Consider the following 17,415-nt stretch of genomic DNA (forward strand, 5'->3'; position numbering starts at 1 on the left):
CAGGAAGGCAGGGCAGTCACCCCAGTGTTTTCCTTGTTGCACAGATCAGGACGCTGAGGCACAGGAAGTTCCATAAGTTGACCTATGGGAGAGAGAACCTGAGAACAGAGGCTGGGGACTGGCTGTGATGGGCTGCAGGGCAAGAGGGTACATTTCAGAATAGGGTATATACTTAGGTATTATCTGTATGTGTGCCAGCACACGGGTTCCTGAGAGGCCACCATCTTTGTACATTTAGTTTTACCTTTGGCTGCCTTGAACTCACTATGAAGCCGAGGCTGAACCTCAACCCCTGATCCTCCTCTGTTCACCTGAGCACTTGGATTACAGGTGTCTAGTCCCCACGCCTGGTTGTCCTCTCTTCTGTTTTACCCCCAGCCCCATCTGCAGCATAGAGTGAGGCCTGTACCCAACAGACACTCAGTGGATGGAGGAATGAAGGAATGAGGCTGGGGATATGGTCTAGTCAGTAAGAACATCTGGACCACAGACTTGAAGACTTGAGTTCAGATCCCAGTGCCTACATGAAATGCTGGACACAGTCTACAGAGCACAACCATTAACCCTACTAGGGCTAGCTGGTGGGTGACATAGCTCCAGGTTCTGTGAGAGACCCTGTCTCAAGGGAATAAGGAGGCAGTACTGAGAGACAGAGTAGGAGACCTGGTATCATCCTGTAACATCTGCAAACACACATGTGTGAGTGCATACACACCATACACACATATGCATATATGCACACATTCACACACACACTCTTAACATACACACATTTCACACATACACACCATGCACATGCACACATCACACACACTTACACTATACGTACACACACACACACATGCACACATGCATAATACACATCATAAACACACTCAAACATTCACACACATAACATACACACATACCACACACACACACACACACACACACACACACACGCAAGAAATTAATGAGAGATAAAGATTTACAGTCCCTGTGTCCAGGCCCCTTCAACAACACACACACAGTGATAAATAAAATTTATAAAGGTTCAACCACCTCTAGGGTACAAGTGTCAAGACAAACAAGTGCATAGTATTTGCTAGAACCTCAAAGACCCGGCAACTCAAAGACAAGCCTAGATGATTTTTGGGATGATCACAGCCAACATGCTTCATAGACTCTTTAAAAGGGGGTGCAGCCACACGAACCTCTCCACGGGAGAGAAGGCCCCTTTAGACCTGGGCAGGAGGGCCCTGGAAGGGCTCCTCCTCATCTGAGGGTCTAGATGTCCTAAGTGGCTTGGACAACTGTCCAGAAGCTTGAGACTCTGCCTCTAAAGAGAGCTCTTCCTTAGATGTAGCTTTCCTGGGCCTTTCTGCCGACTGAGAAGAAGCAGAGATGGATTTCTGAGCTCCATCTCTGTGCTTTGCACGTAAAAGGTGTTCAATAAATGTTTGATGAATGAACGAAATAATGTAATTAAGAATCAGAGAGGGCGGGGTGGAGGGAGGGAGTCTTTCAATCCTTAGAATTTGTCCCCAAGCACCCAGAAGGCCACATTTGCATACAAATAATTGATATTCTAATTACAAATCATTCCTATTGATTTATTAAGCAGTTCCCTAAAGAATCTCCAGATGATAATTAGATTCTCTCTCCTTAGGGGTGAGGGAGGTGTGTTTACCTCTGTGGGCGCCCCCACCCCTGGGCGGCATGACAGAGCTGCCTGAAAAAGGCTTTGAGCAAACGAGACAAGCATGGGCGGCATGATTGTGGAGAGAGGTCTCAGGGCCCCACAGATTGCTATTGTGTTGAAGAGCAAGGGACGCGCCCACGTGTGTGTCTGTGTGGGGGAAACCCTAGTGACCTTCCTCACAGTGTTGATGCTTGAGGGCTGTGTGCTCACGCAGGATGGAGAGACAAAAGGCAAACAGACAATGAGATAGGCAGACCGGTCCCTCCCAGTGGCAGGGAGCAGGACCTAGACCTACCCCTGCTGTCTGTGGGCCCCTCCTAGTGACATGCTAAGGGCACGACAGTAATGCATAATGGCTTAAAAAAAAAAACCAAGATTACATATCCAGTGTGAGAACACGCCATGAGCAAAGCCCCCTAGGTAAATATGCAGATCAGGAAACAGAGGTACCAGGAGGTCCAGGGACCTGCTCAAGGAGTGTGAGAGTCATCTGTCGCACTGACAGCTGTCATTCATAGCCCACCTACAGAATTTTTCCCCCACCCTCATCTCCTCTGTCCTGACTGGGTGGCTACCCCCACAGTCTCTGAAAACAGCTACAGTACCCTCAGATCCTCCGCCTTTGAAGGGCAGCTGAAATCTTGGAGCTGCAGACAAACATACAGACATAGAGATACAGGGTGTGGAAAGTGACCGTGACAGACACAGGACATGGTACTTGAAAGTTTGCTTTTCTCCATTCTAGTCTTCCTGTTCTAGGAATGCTCGGCCCACTGCTCGGTGGCTCTCAGCACTCTGCTTTTCAATCTAGGGGAAAACCAGGAGCCCAGAGAGTGGATGTAACTAATACCAGTACCAGCCTACAGCAGCAGAAGTTCTGTCACATATGTCCTGGAAGAGCAAGAGTGGGTGCTAGATGCCTCAGCCCCCCCCCATCTGTCCCTTTGACTAACACCAGTTACCCCCAGGACAGGCTGCTTAGGCTATTGGCAATGCCTTGCAGACAGGAAGCCCACTGACATACCTACCTGTAGATGTGTGGGTCGGTGAGGAATTCTGGGCGTTCCTTGGGGAGGTAGAGTTGAGAGAACACTAGAAATGAGGTGTACTGATTGGAGGTAACTGTGGAAAGACTAGAGGTGTAGAACTTTGTTCAGGCATAGACCCTGTGAGGATGTGTGGACCAGCACTTTGCATGGACCACCGAAGGCAGATAAAAGTGAGCCGGTGGTGTACTCTGGCCCTCAGTTTTAATCCTAGCACTTGAAGGTACAGACAGATGGATGTCTGGGAGTTCGAGGCCAGCCTGGTCTACAAAGTGAGTTCAAGGCCAGCCAGGGCTACACAGAGAACCACAGTCTATAAAACAAAACAGGAATGAGGGAATGGCTATCACTACTGAGCTGTGTGGTTGGGTTGGCGTTTAGACCAGGCTTTGTCTGGGCTCACAGATGACCACTGAGGGGTCTTCTGTGATGTGTATTCTGTGTATGTTCTATGGTCAGTGTACGCCACGGCAGCTGTAGTCACCAGGGGGATGTTTATCTCTTAATAGTTTGGTCCTTAGTGTCACCAGTCACGGGGAGGGGAACACAGGAAAGTCGTGTGTGTGAGAGGCAGGGCCACAGGAAGAACAGAGGCTGTGATGCTGGCTGATATCACAGGCATGGTACATGCAGGAAGTCTCACTGTGAAGATTTCACTCTTCTGTCAGTATGAGGAGGCAGGAGAGGCAGAGCTTCAAGGAGTAAACTAGGGTGGGGCTGGAGTTGTCGCATGGTGAGTGTATCAGTCATTTGTCACTATATGAAGGACATGAGTTCACCAGTTCTGCTGGTACCCTTCCTGGGTTCCACCACCATCAGTGTCCAGGCACCAAGGCCTCAAGAACTGGTTTTTACCATTGCCCCCTAACTCTGAGGACATACCCCCTCCTCCTCAATCTTTAAATGCTGTTAAACGGAACCAGATGATTCTTAACTCGTAGCAGCAGGAACCACAAAGAGTAGTAAATATCTTGTTATTTTTTTTTCTAGGGGAGAGGACCCACAAAAGAGCAGTCTCCTTTCTCTTTATTTCTCAGAAGCTTAATTCCCTACGGGGGCCCTGATTTGTTTGTGCTCTGATAATGCATGGTGTCTGTCTGGACTCATGAAGCCCTGTCCTGATTTCTCATTTATTTATCCCTCTGAGCCCGGGATGTAGGACTTTGCAGCGGCAGGGATGTTTTAACGTTTGACAAACCAAATAATAAACGATGATGGATCAGCACAGGAGCCATGGTACCAGGGAGGGGAGGGAGGCGACCTTCGGCTCTCAGTGGCAGTCAGCTGCTCCACCATCTGCAGTGTTTCCAGGGCTCCCCGCCTCTTCAGCTGTTCTGTCCCTTCCTGGCTCCTCTGCTTCCCGCTCAGGGGGCCCAGGTCTCTTGATGACAGTCCTCCCCTGATCCTGTTACTCCGTTACAAGAAATATTTTGTCTTTTTGTCATTTTTCTCTGCAATTTAAACATTTGTCTTTTCTTCATTTTGTGTTTGTGTGAATACACAGGCCTATGTGGGTGTATTTTTTTTTAAAAAAAAGACAGTATTATGAAAAATGAGGAGAAGCTTTCATATCGTTTAGGTTCATATAGAAACAATAAAGAAGTGCCCCATGGACCTGCGGTGGAAGAGGCAGGTGCCCGCTCTATGCAGCCCTGTTACAAGCAATTGCATGCCAGGCCTGAGAACAGAAGGGGTATGTGTGTGTGTATGTGTGTGTGTGTACACATGTGTGTGCATGTGCATGTATGTGCATGTGCGTGCCCCATGTGTGTTTGTGTGCAAGCGTGCTGATTGACAGACTCTTGGCTTCTTTTCATAATGTTTGCACCCTTCTCATTTAGCAAATAAATCCATCCACCAAAATCAGATGTGGTGCCTCATACCTGTAACCCATAGTGCTTGGGAGTCTATGGCAGGAGGATTGTCATAAGTTCAAAGCCAGCCTGTGTGACACAGTGAGTTGCAGAATAGCCTGAGCTATAGTGTGAAGTCATGTCCCAAAGAAAATCCACACACCAGATCACAAAAGAGGAAACAAAGGCTGTGTGTGTGTGTGTGTGTGTGCATACCCTAATTCCAATTCCTAGGAGGCAGAGGCAGAAACAACAGGGCTCTGAGGCCATCGTGAACTCTACTTCAAAAACAGAAGAAAGACCTGTGTGTATCAACTGCCCTAAAATGATGTACATGCCTTAGAAGACTTCTAGCCTGGAAGCCGAAGGGAAGGGCATTTGTATTTGGTGGTCTCTGAGAGGAACAAATTGGGTCATTTCCTCACAGAAGCTCTGCAGTCAGTCACTTGAAGGACATAACTTGGTGTTGTGTTGAGTCCTTGGATACACTTGGTTTTTTTTGAGACAGGGTTTCATTATGGAGGCAAGGCTGGCCTGTAATCTACTCTGGAGCTCAGTTAAAGATGGCTTGTAATCCTCCTGCCTCAGTCTCCTAGTGCCGGGGTTACAGGTGTACACTGGTGTCTGGTTCTCAGCAGGGCCCCTCTGTTGGCTCTACCTGGTTCTTCCTTGCTGCTGTCTTTTGGAGGGAGAAGCAGACGGACTTCATGGCATCCTCATAGAAGCATGAGAGCTTCAAGCATTTGCTGCCCTTTCCGCAGCCGCTGGTTGACAGCGGACCATTTATAAACACTGCCTCTCAGCCGCCATTTCCATTGTCTGTGACTTTCAGGGAATTCAAGAATAGGAAAGAAAGCCCGCTTGGATCCTGATCCCCTAACTTGGGGTTCATTTGCATACCAAGAAGATGTGTGAAAATCTGTTGAGGTGAAACATTCTAGAAGGTCTGCTTCATGTCTGGGCAGGGTGGGCACCGAGGGCTGCTTCCTACAGCCACCCAGCCTGTTGACAGCATGTGGCTAGTCGCCATCCCCAGGCTTCTACACAGGCTTCTGACAAATAAAAATAACCCAGACGACTCTGAAGTTAAGATATGTTCTCGTTTATATGCAAACAAGCCCTGGCCTGAACCCCTCGGCTAGGTGGGGGGCCTCCAATGTGGATGATAGTATACCACAGGCCTCGCTGTCCCCACAAGGGGCACTAACCCCAAATTAACATTCTTGACTCCTCAATTTTCTCCTTAAAAAATACCCTTTTCTACTGGAGTGGAGCCCTGATAGCTTCTCCATTTTCCTTTCCATATACATGCTTTCACAGAGGCCGGAAGCTCTGTTCGACACTAAATATTAATAAAGAGAAAAGTGACCCCCCCCCTGCCCCGCATCCCACCCCATTAGCAATGGTATCAGAGACTGTTGCACCTCTGCACACACTTTCGCAAATGGTGGTCTCTGAGTTCCTACCTCGTTTCCAAGGAAACGCTGAAAATAAATCTAAAGTGACTAGAGGTCTGATGAAAATCATAATTAACCAAGTGATTCATCTTGACAAAGTGTTGGCTGGAAAGGTCCCCCGCGTCCCCCCCCCCCCCCACTTCTTACAGGCTCAACCAGCACTGTATAGAAACATGGTAACTTAATGCTCTTAGAGAGTATATTCTAAAAGCCTGAAGATGCCTGGCTTCCCAGCTGACTAACCATGGCTATTTTCAGTGGGGAGTCATGATTTTGAACATTATTACTAAAAGAATACTCCCCTCCAAACTTAAAAGATTCAGGTTTTGTAATTTGTCATCTCAAAGGAAACATGTTTAAGTTCCAATGTATGAAAACAAAACAAAACAAAACAAAACAAAACAAAACAAAAAGACCTATCTGAAGCAACTCTGAGGTTGCCAAGAAACCTGGACAGGTAACCCAGCTGCTGTGTGCTTCGGGGCAGACAGCCAGCTGTGAAGAACCAAGCCATTGTTTTGTGCATTTAAGACATCCGGCTTGTTTGGTGTGGTGGTAATCTGTTTCTTCCTTTTTTGCTTGGGCTCATTCTGTTTCTCTTGGCATCTACAGATGATGCTGGCTCCTGCCTGGTGCTGCTTTGATGGGCCAGACACTAATTTGTTCTCTTAGTACGTGTTTACACTTTCCTCCTACTCGCTTGCTTCCTTGAGGATTTAAGAGCTTGGAAAGACCTATGGCAAAGGAGGAAATGAAAATAAATGTGCCCTGTAAAAGTTTTACATGCTGTTCCTAAACCAGCTCTAAGCTTTATATGGAAACGAAACACTTCAGTGCACTGAGCAGCTGCAAGTGTGCAGGCGTGTATGCGTGCGCGAGCATGCACAAGTCTAAGGATGGTTGAAGTTGTCTGTCCTTTGAGTTCTTTTGGTTTGAGATACAATTTTTCATTGGCCTAGGTTGTTGTAGGCTGGGGTGGCAGGAACTGCCTGTCTCTGCCTCCCTAGCGCTGGGATTACAAGCATAAACCACACCTGACTTTTTATAGTAGGTTCTGGGGAACAAACTCAGGTCTTTGTACTTAACTAAGCTGTCTTCCCAACCCCATGACTTTGGCTGTCTTTTGAGGCAGAGTATCAATCACTGTGGAGCCCTGGCTGTCCTTCTCTGTAGACCAAGCTGGCCTCAAACTTAGATATCTGCCCACCTCTGCTTTCCAGGGGCTGGGATTAAAGGAGTGTGTGCTTCCATGACACGTGGCCGTGGGTGATCCCGGATCCCATGTCTTCCAGCTTCTACCTCCTGTGATTTTAGGTGCGCAGCACCATGTTTCTTTTGTGCTGTGCTGTGTGTGGAGCCTAGGGCTTCATGCACGCTAGGGGAAACCAGACCAACCACACTTTCTGTGTTTTTATTGATTTTCATTGAAGTTCTGAAGGCAGGCGAGAGGTGCAGGAGGTTTTAAAAGTTTTATCTGAGGCTTTGGAGTCTGTGGAAGCCCTTTGAAGTCTGCAAGGTGCGGTGAGGATTTGGTCAGCTGGTGAAAGCATTTGCCCTTTAGACCAGAGGAAAAGGAAAACAAGTTTATTCAGTATGCTGGAAAGAGAGCAGAGGCCATGGCAGCGACACACAGGATAGTCCTAACTTCTTAAAAATGTATTGTTGCGTGAGATGGTTAGAGGAGGTTGGAGCTTTCAGGAGTCGGTCCTCTCCTAGTGGTTGTGTTTTGAAAATAAGGAAGGTCATGCACACAGTAGGACCTTGCACATGTATAGAATTATTTACAAAATAGGTACCTGGCACCCAACCTCTCTTCAGAAATAACTATTGCTGGCAGCGGGGTATGGACTTCTAGGCTGTAACCAGGGAGACTAAGCAGGAGGGAGTCTCTGCTAGTGGGTTCTATGGAGGGGCCACCTTAGACAAGTGTGTCTAATGAAGAGCAAAGACTGTGTACAAATACCAAGTGCCTCCTGGGAGCCAAGAGTGCTACTGCCAGGGTGTACCCAAGAGAAATGCTATGTGTACACCCTAGAATGCTCATCACAGTAGGGTGGGGGATCACATCTGTCACCCCTGTTCTCAGAAGTAGGTGGCTCTCCACGAGCTCCAGGCCAGCCGGGACTACAGCATGAATTCCTACCATACCCAGGTCTAGAGTGAGATCCTGTCTTAAACCCAAAACAAGCACCAGTAGACCAAACAGGCAACCAGGAATGCTCAAAGCTTTCCTGTAACAGCACAAGTCTGGAAGCAACCCAGTGCCTATGGATACAGAACGGACAGGTGCAGGATCTGTTTGCAGATAGTGTTCCATAGAGATGTAGGCAGGAGCGAACGTAAGTGCTTCGTGCTGTTCTGACTCAAGGCCAGACCCAACAGCACACCCACACGGCTGGTGTGCTTAGATGTCTCCAAGCACGTACGCACGATGTGAGAGGACACGAAGGCTCTTTGGTGTCAGAAAACCAGGGCTGAAGATGTGTTCAGCCATGACATGCTTGCTTTTCAGGCAGGAGGACCTGAGTGTGACCCCTGGCACCCATGTAAAGGATATGGGTGCTGGAATGGGCTGGGGAAGTGGAAACAGGGTCTGTATAATTTTCTGGCCTGCTACTTTCACCAACTGGTGTGGTGAGAGAGACTGTCTCAAAAATTAAGGCGGAAAACACTAGGAAAACATTCAGTGCTGACTGCTGGCCTTCACATGTGCACACACACACACTGACATAGACATAGACACACATAAAACAGGGCAGAAATGTTTCTGGGGTATACCTATCACCATTTGGGCTGGACACAGACTTACGGTGTTTTTTTTATGTTTATATATTTTACAAATGACAAAGTAAGTCACCCAACCTGTAAAGTTACTTCCCCTGAGTCATGAGACTCTTAACACAATGGCCTGTAAAGACAGATGTATTTTATGTGTGATTACTCCTGGCTAATAAAACCACCCTCCACCACACACCACAGATACACCAACCCTCCACCAGACACCACAGATACACCAACCCTCCACCAGACACCACCGTTACTTTCTCAAACTCTATGCCCCCAAAATGTCTCCAGTGTCTTTGGAATATGTGGTTAGAAGGATATAAAGGGTGATGGGTGTGGTGTGTATAACTTGAAATCCCAATAATTGGAAGTGCTGAATACATTAGGCTACGCAAGGAGAACCCATCTCAAAAAAAAAAAATCAAACAAAAAGAATCATGATGAATGTCACAGAGAAGTACTGGAGGCTGAGACATGCATCTGTAAACATGGGACTTTATTAACAAAATGTTTACACTATTCTTAACACAAACTTTTTAGTGACAGAGCATGCCACACCCTGTAAAAGCACATGGTTGAAGTCAAGCTGAAGAGACACTGTTCCAAAGCGTGCCAGACCTACTGTCTGCAAACGGAAGTACACGAAACATAAATCTTACAACAAAAAGCAAACGGCTGAGTTTTCTTTAATCGGCATTTACAAACAACAGACATCATACAGTTTACATAGACTCAGGTCCAGCCCAAGGTCAGACTGCAAAAATAGTCATTGAACATCCATACAGGCTTGGCAAATCCTCATCCCAGTAAGTGGTACAGGTAAGCAGGCAGTATGTCATTCATTGTGAAGCCACCGTGGCTTAAGTTCAGGCTATTAGAGCACTACCAGGCTTGGGAAACCAGGGGCAACTGCATTTTCAAATAGATGCTACTGTAAAAGGCACAGGTTGCTTACTCCTGACATTGGGTCTTGACAAGGGATGGCGCTCTCAGAAGAAAAAGGATTGCTGGTACAAGGGCTTAGGTTGTCTTTTCTCTCTAGATGTCTGATTTGGACTTTTAAACACCCCATAAGCGCTCTCTCACAAACTCCGTGGAGTTCTGATGCCTCAGCCCATCGCCCAGTCACTACGGACAGATCTGTCAATGGAGTTGTATCTGCCTCTCGGGCTCAAGCTGCCCACTGCCCTTCTACAGGCTCTTTCCCCCTACAGAGACGGGTTCGTCACGTGTGCAGCTGTGGAGGTGGCTGGGGCAGGGAGCCTGAGGGAGAATTCCATGCCAGTCCTTGTGGAAGGCGGGCCGTAATTTCTGAAGGTCAGGGTGATGACTGATGACGGTGTGTGAGTGACTCATGGTGTAAAATGACGGAAAGACTGAGTGGAGCGAGTTAAAAAAAAATAAAAGATCCTTCCCAGGGCAATAAAGCTCTGTCTACAACAGCCTAACAAATGTCTTAAAAATAGAGCTTCGATCAGCTGCTCTGACTACCCGGCTGCCAATCATCCTCCTCCACCAAGCTGACTGGTCCGTCTGATATCATGGGTATGACCCAAGTTGAGAAAGTTTCATGCAGTAAACTTCAAACATGGATGGGAGGGAACCAAGTTCTGGACTTGCTTCCAAGCTTTTCCAAGGGGAAAAATGGATTACTTAAGTATAAATGCCAACCAAATGTTACTGATGGCCAATGCTAGGATTAGTTCTCAAGGCAAACAGTAGTGTGGGCAGGCCCAGCAATGGCCTGGAGTAGGGGAGCGTGGGGCCCACTTTAGTCGCTGCTTCGGGGAGCGGTGGCTGAAGCACATAGCTTGCCTTTTGATGCTTGGGGTCTCCTTGACAATGCTGGTTTTGAGTAAAGACCACGGGCCCCGTGTGCAATATGCTGTTTTAAAGATGACTCCCTCCAACGGACTGCAGTAAACAACCTGCTTCAAAACACTGGAAAGTTCCTGAATCAGAAGTGGCACACAGAAGCCAGCAGGCTGTTTCTACTGTGCGATTAAGGAGGACATTAAGACCCGTAGTTGAAAACTGTCAATTAAAGAAGGCTCTTTAAAAAAATCATTGCTGTCTTAGGACTCCTCATTAGGCGGCAGATAGAATTTGGCACTTTAGGCCTGTCTGTGGAGAGCTACCCAGGTTTTTGCTTGTTGTAATTATGCAGCATTTTGATGAGGCGCTGGGCACCATAAAATGAACTCACAGCAAATTAAAACATTTTTTTTCTTAAGTTTGTTAGACATTATGATTTTAATCTCACCATCTACTATTTATATATTCTAATCTTGCTACCCGAAATGTTCAACATAATAAAAAGGCATCGATGGAAGGCCTGAGACTTTTTTTTTTATTATTATTATTAAACTTCTGAATCCTTTTGTTTTGAAGCCAGAATATTCTAGCACATCTATAATTGATTACTCTCTGAGAGGAAAGAACACAGATATTAGTTATTTCTGATAGTACAGACCATCAAATTAAACGTGATGCATGCTGGTGGAAGTCCTAGCTCCGGAGAGTAAATCACCCTCTTCCATGCTAAGAGCACCCTGAAGGACGAGCTGAGAAATACGGCCACCCCAAGCTCTATCCGTCTGCCCTTCGCAGCGCATTTAATGAACTTCGTCACGGCAGGTCCCTCGCTCATCACCTTCCGAGATGCAGAAGGGAAGCTCCTGCAAAGTGTAGTATCCTTCTCATATAGTTTAGACTTTCATTTGCACATAAAATGGGACAAATGCCCTGGAATTCCATTAACATTTCTCGAAAATCAGATAATCAAATTGCCTGGTTTTCTGTTACTGGAAGTCGAGAAGAGCATTTCTGCTGCCACAGGGAACTCACTGAGGTCATCCCTCGGAGTCGCGGGCTGAATTCTATCTGACCCTCCTTTTCCAAAGCCACACAGTGCTCCATCTATCCTCGACATAACAGGATGCTCAGAGGGTCTTTTTAAAAATTATGACATTTACTGATGTAGTGTATGTGTGTGTGTGTGTGTGTGTAGATCAGGGGACAACCTGTGGCATTCTTCTCCTTCTATTATATAGAATTCAGGGATTGAATTTGTGTCATCAGACTTCATAGCAAGTAGCAACTCCCAAAACAAAAACATATTCATGGCTATCCTAAGAATCATCTTACACATATATTTTTTTTTTTTTGATAAGTCAAGGAGACCAAGCAAGACATAGTGGACAGCTTGAATCTTGAAGGTGCACCTCAATTGTTCCTTAGAAACTTATGAGCTGTTAAGAGGTGGAACATATCTTGGAATCAAATAACAAAGAGTATGTTGCTTGTTCCTTCAGAACAAGTTTAAATGAGGACTTCCAGGGGATTCCAGGAGCTAGCTCCCACGGTCATCCTGTGCTCACCAGTCAGGGTGACAGCCTGCTAAGTTTGACGATAAAAGCCAGCCTGTTTGGCAGCCATGTTCTGAAGCAGGCTTGCATGTTAGCTTAGGGGTCCCAGGTGAGGATTCTTTCATGACTCCTGCAGGGTCTTCCACACACACGGGTGTCTGAGGGTTCTGAAAGAATGTGTGTGAAGAAGTACTGAGCTGTACCCTGTCAATGTCGCCAGTGAACCTTTCCCTTTTGGGATGTGGAGCCTGATGTGCTGGCATGCAATGTATCCCAAATCAATCCTACACACTCAAACGTGGTACTCTTGAAACATAGCAGCAGGCCCTCTGGTCTGGCAGCCTGGGGTGCCAGGAGACAGCTACCTACTACAAAGCAACTTCAGTACTGTGTCTCTTAGAGCTTTAGAAAGCCCCCAGACCTATTTTCCTCCTGGAGACAAGGAATACATGTAAGACTCACTGAGAAGTCCTAAAACTAAATGTGGGTGGCCCCCTCCCTCCCTTTCATCTATTAAAAAATCCATTGGGCAGCTCATCTCAACAAGGCCACTGGCCTCTTCAAGTAGCCAAGCCTCTCATGAGAAAATCTCAAGCCTCTGACCTGGGTAGGCATGGAAAGGAGAGGAGGCGGACACTTCAAACGCCGTCATAGATAAGGAACAAGGACCCGGGTTATTTTAAGAGGAATAAATCTCTTGGCTGCCATGTCCAGCACTCATCTTGGAGGCAGCTGACAAGCGGGTGACGACATTTCACTGGGAGGCAGAAGGGCTTGCAGCAGGTATTTCTCCCCAATCACTTCTCAGAGTTTACACTGAAGGACACTTAATCAGGCTCTCACGCTATGTTCCTTTAATCACCAAATGATAGTTAATTAGTTATCACAGAATCAGAAAAACACTTATGTAGAAGGAGACATGGAGAGACAGTGGTTCTTAGGATCGGACACCTGCAAGGAGCTTATTCAAGTTCCTCTGAAAGGGATCAATACACACCGGCAGTTAATTAAAGCTCTTCTCTTCTGCTCATTCTTCAAAGTTTTTAAAAATGGCCCTGCGTCACAAGGGAACCAAAGATTTTTTTGGAGGGGCTGTGTCTTAATGCCTTTGGAGTCTGGCTATTTCTCTTAAGAAACAGCCAAGAAAACAAAGAATGTATATTAGATTCCTGCTTAATCTAAAATGTGGTCAGAAGCCACTATGACTCCATTTTCATGTGGGTTCTTAAGAAGAGGAAACTAAGTGGAGATCTCCCTGTGCTTACCAAACAGGAAGGGCGGGGCCTGATGGAAATCTGTTGTCACTGAGTACAGCACAATACCGTAAGTAGGACAGCCCCTGTGTGTCTAGGACAGACTGGTGACAGAGAGGAAGACATAAACACAGAGTCTATGCTTCTCATGCTCTTGAAAAGACAGGAAGCCATGGTCAGTCATTCTCTCCATGTGAAGGGAAGGCAGCTAGGAAGGCTGGGAGCTGCAGAAGAGAGCAGCCATTGGACGCTGCAGAGCAGTAGGGGCAGAGGTGTTTTCCTGCACACTCATGTGCAACGACATCCAGAATTTACTCAACTGTTCAGGTCAAGAAACTAGACCATCTTTTGGTGAAATGAGACAGAAAGGGTCTCACATGGGCAGCTCTGTCCACATGAGCCAAGCAACACTGTTTTTGTTGATATAGAGGTCTCAAAGTCTGACTTCAGTAAGGATAAGCAGTTTGAGAAGTTTACAAGGCCTTGCTCAGGTCTAGTGTCGCCTGGGTTGCCATTCCATTAAACCCTCTCCATCTTAAGCATCTGGGGGAGGGGCATAAAGTAGTAACAGTTGTTTTTAAAAGTTTTGACTGTTCAGTTAAGGACAGCTCTGAAAACACAATTTGGTTTGAACTTCAAGCTGTTTCATTTCCTATTTAATCTTGTAAATTTCCTTCCTTTACAATACCCAGGCTGGAAGGACGCCAACTGAGGCCAGGAACAAATTCCCAGCCGCTTCACTTGGGTGCTTTATTTTTAGATTATATTAAAAACCTCATTAGGCTCCTGAGGGAAAAGAGTGTGAAGTACTGACAGAGGCAAGAGAAGATAAAGGAGGGAGAGGTGAACCGGCTGTTAATAAGCAAAGCACTTTTAAAACAGTTGGTCCGAGCTCTCTGGAGGAGCTGAGAGAAGCTCCCTCTCGCCTTAGGTGGATGGCGGGTGCTGGGCTCCCTCTTGCCCCGGGCTGGAAGGACTAGTCAGGCTTGTCAGGGAGGCATATGTCTTTATTACCACTTCCAGATGGGATGCAGGAGGCTGAGGGGAGGAGGAAGGAAGCTGCGAGCTAAGTGCTCCATGCTCTGCACAAGGTAAATGGGTTTCAGAGTTTCCTGTGGACAGGCTGAAAAACGGGTGGGCACATAGGAGACTGGGCACAGGACTAAGAGGAATTCAGAAGTTATTAATGTATTTACATAATTTATAATTTTTAAGCAATGGTCTCATAAATATAGACTACACATTTACATATGCTAGGCAGCACACAGTTGTTTTTCCCACCAAAACGAACTGGACAAAAAAATAAAAACAAAAACCCATCCCACCAAAAGACTCATTTGCTTTGTTCTCATCTCTTCTTTTTAAACCACTGCCCGTCAATTTCAACACATGCAACTCAGCTGGCTCCAAGCAGCTTCTCTACCCCATCGCCTGGACCACGAGTGTTTATGGAGAAGGGTGACCATAAGTAATGTGCGTGGGTTCTGACACATACAGGGTCAGAAGCAAACCCAAGGTGAACCGGCAGCCGCAGCAGTGGCGGCATTAATGTACTGTGTGTGAAAGTGCTTTAGAAATGGTGGAAGCTGTCCCAGGAACCCCCACCCCTCTGCTTGTGACCACTTCCCACATTTTAATGACCCGACTCTGACAAGGAGCGGAGGACCGAGGAGACGCCCATCTCGACAGCTCTTTCCCTTATATCCATCAAAGTGCTCACTTCCCTTTACAAATGATACATGAAATCCTGATTACAAAAGTACCAGCAATTCAATCCTACCATCCATCTATCAGATGCTCCTTTCAGCTAGGTAAACAGCCAAGGACGTGCATGGTCCCTTTGCATGCCTGAGTCCACCGACAGAAGTCTGCAGACAGAGATACCTGCTGCAGTCTTCCAAGAGAACCAAACAGCTGGTTCTCTGAGTCCTTTTTGCATAAAGAGCATGAGGTGGCGGCCAGTGGCAGGGCATGGCTCTCCTGCAGCATCTAGGACCACCTGCTTCTTCCTCAAGGTCAGGCCCTGGGTCATCAGCAGCAGCTTCGCTTTGGCTCCGATGGCTGTCTTCGGAGTTTGAAGCCCTTGCCGCCAGATGCCGGGTTGGCATCAGTGGATGGAATTCTTCGACCTGCAGCAGAGTGAGAGGAAAGAGGGAACAAGTTCTTTCTCAGACACGATTTTGGCAACACAACACAACAATTTCATCAAGGACGGTTTGTCCAGGTTAAGACCAGGAAGATGAGGAAGAGGACAGGGGGCAGATACACCTCTTCACCAGAGCCACAGGATACCTACCACATTGAAGAACAAAACATCACCACAGCACCAGAAGCCACAAGTCTTCCAGATGTCACCCGTTCTTAAACTAGCATCCTGTATTTCTATTCCAGGATCCAAATAAGGATGCCAAACAGCAGTTAGTAAATTTTTTAAATCCAAAAATTAGACTGTACCTGGCTCTTTTGCACCCCCCCCACCACATGGTCTCACAGCACACAGTGCACTGCTCCCCCCCCACATGGTCTCACAGCACACAGCACACTGCTCCCCTCCCCACCACCACATGGTCTCACAGCACACAGTGCACTGCTATTGCTCGGAACAGTCGAGCATGTTCACTGTCTCCTCCACTAACCATTCCTCTACTGATGGTTGTTGATCGCGAGCAACTGTGTGTGTGTGTGTGTGTGTGTGTGTGTGTATTACGGAACAGGAAGAGAGGAGCCAGGGCCCTGTTCTACCCCACGGCATTTATCCGAATACACACCACATTCTCACTGACTACCTAGTGCACCTTAATGTTTGACAGGCGCTGCCAACCTGCTTTCTAAAGAGCTGTGGCATTTTATCTCTTATGACATCACGAGAGAGGGCAGGCTTCACTTTGGAGCCCCGAGGCTAATGTCAACTTGGAGAAGAACAACCTTCAGTCACTTTCCACCCACCTGGACGACAGGACTCAAGGCTGCCTGTACAAAGGCTTTCCTGCCTTTCCCCTTCTAAGCTACTCCAATGCCTCAAATACTGGCAGGACACCGGTCTTGTTTTCCATGTGACTGGCATCCTCCAACTGGGCCCTGAGCCCTCAGTCTTGCTTGTTTTCCACTGTGACATTCCCAGATCTAGTGGCGCTGCACTGGGGAAAGGCTTTCTGTTTGTTTAAACCAGGAAACTAGACAGGGGCATCTTTAGCAAGGCTGAGGGACAATCCCTGACAACTCTGTGGGTATGGTTGCCAAGTCTTGTGAGCTGTAACCTGTGTAGACAGGATACAGTATCACTTCTACATGGGCAGAAAGTGTTCTCCAATTTTCCAAATGTGTTGCAAATACTGCTGTGAATCAGTTACAAATCTAGTTACCAGTCTCTTGAAGGTCATTGTCGTTATGGCTTTCTCAATAAAGGAAATGGACATACAGCTGGTACCACAGAGGCGACTGGAATGTGAAGAAGATTTTTAAACAAGTGTTTTGGAAGAAAGCAAGAGACATCTTTATGGTCTGAGCACAGCCAAAGGTTGCTGATCACAAAGGAAAATAAGGACACATTGAATTCAGTTTAGGTTAAGCACCCAGTTCATTGGAGGATTGATTCAGAAAACAAAGTCAAACCAAGGGGAAGGTATTTCCAACATAACCAATCAGGGCTGATATCCAGAGTAAGGCATGAGTCATTAGGAAGGCAGGCAAGAGGGTAAGAACTCTTGAGAGGAGGGTGCCAGCTATCGTCCAGGTAGAAGTCTGTAAGTGGACACGGGAATGCAGGTCCCGCCTCTCCTACAGACTGTCAGGGAAGACATTTCATACGCCACTTCTGTGGGCAGCAGCTGGCACAACTACCACTCTGCAAACTGTTTGGTAGTAAAGTCACAACGAAGACATGCAAATCTAAGGACCCAGCAATCTTTCTCTTAGGCGCAGAGATACCAAGCAAAATGAATCCAGATGTTCCCCAGAGGACACAGGATGCATC

At 46.9% G+C, this 17,415-nt stretch overlaps 1 protein-coding gene across 1 annotated transcript in view; it reads right to left on the bottom strand.

The window, feature by feature from the left end:
* Positions 1 to 9,300: 9,300 nt before the first annotated feature.
* Positions 9,301 to 17,415, bottom strand: part of Rab22a (RAB22A, member RAS oncogene family) — a 48,382-nt gene continuing 40,267 nt past the window's right edge. Inside the window, exon 7 of the mRNA XM_028769610.1 lies at positions 9,301 to 15,571. Coding sequence (XP_028625443.1) covers positions 15,474 to 15,571 — 98 coding nt within the window. The 3' untranslated portion in view covers positions 9,301 to 15,473. The remainder of the gene's footprint in view (positions 15,572 to 17,415) is intronic.

This window comes from Grammomys surdaster, unplaced genomic scaffold, assembly GCF_004785775.1.
Source record: "Grammomys surdaster isolate TR1022 unplaced genomic scaffold, NIH_TR_1.0 193, whole genome shotgun sequence".
NCBI classification, from domain to species: Eukaryota; Metazoa; Chordata; class Mammalia; order Rodentia; family Muridae; genus Grammomys; species Grammomys surdaster.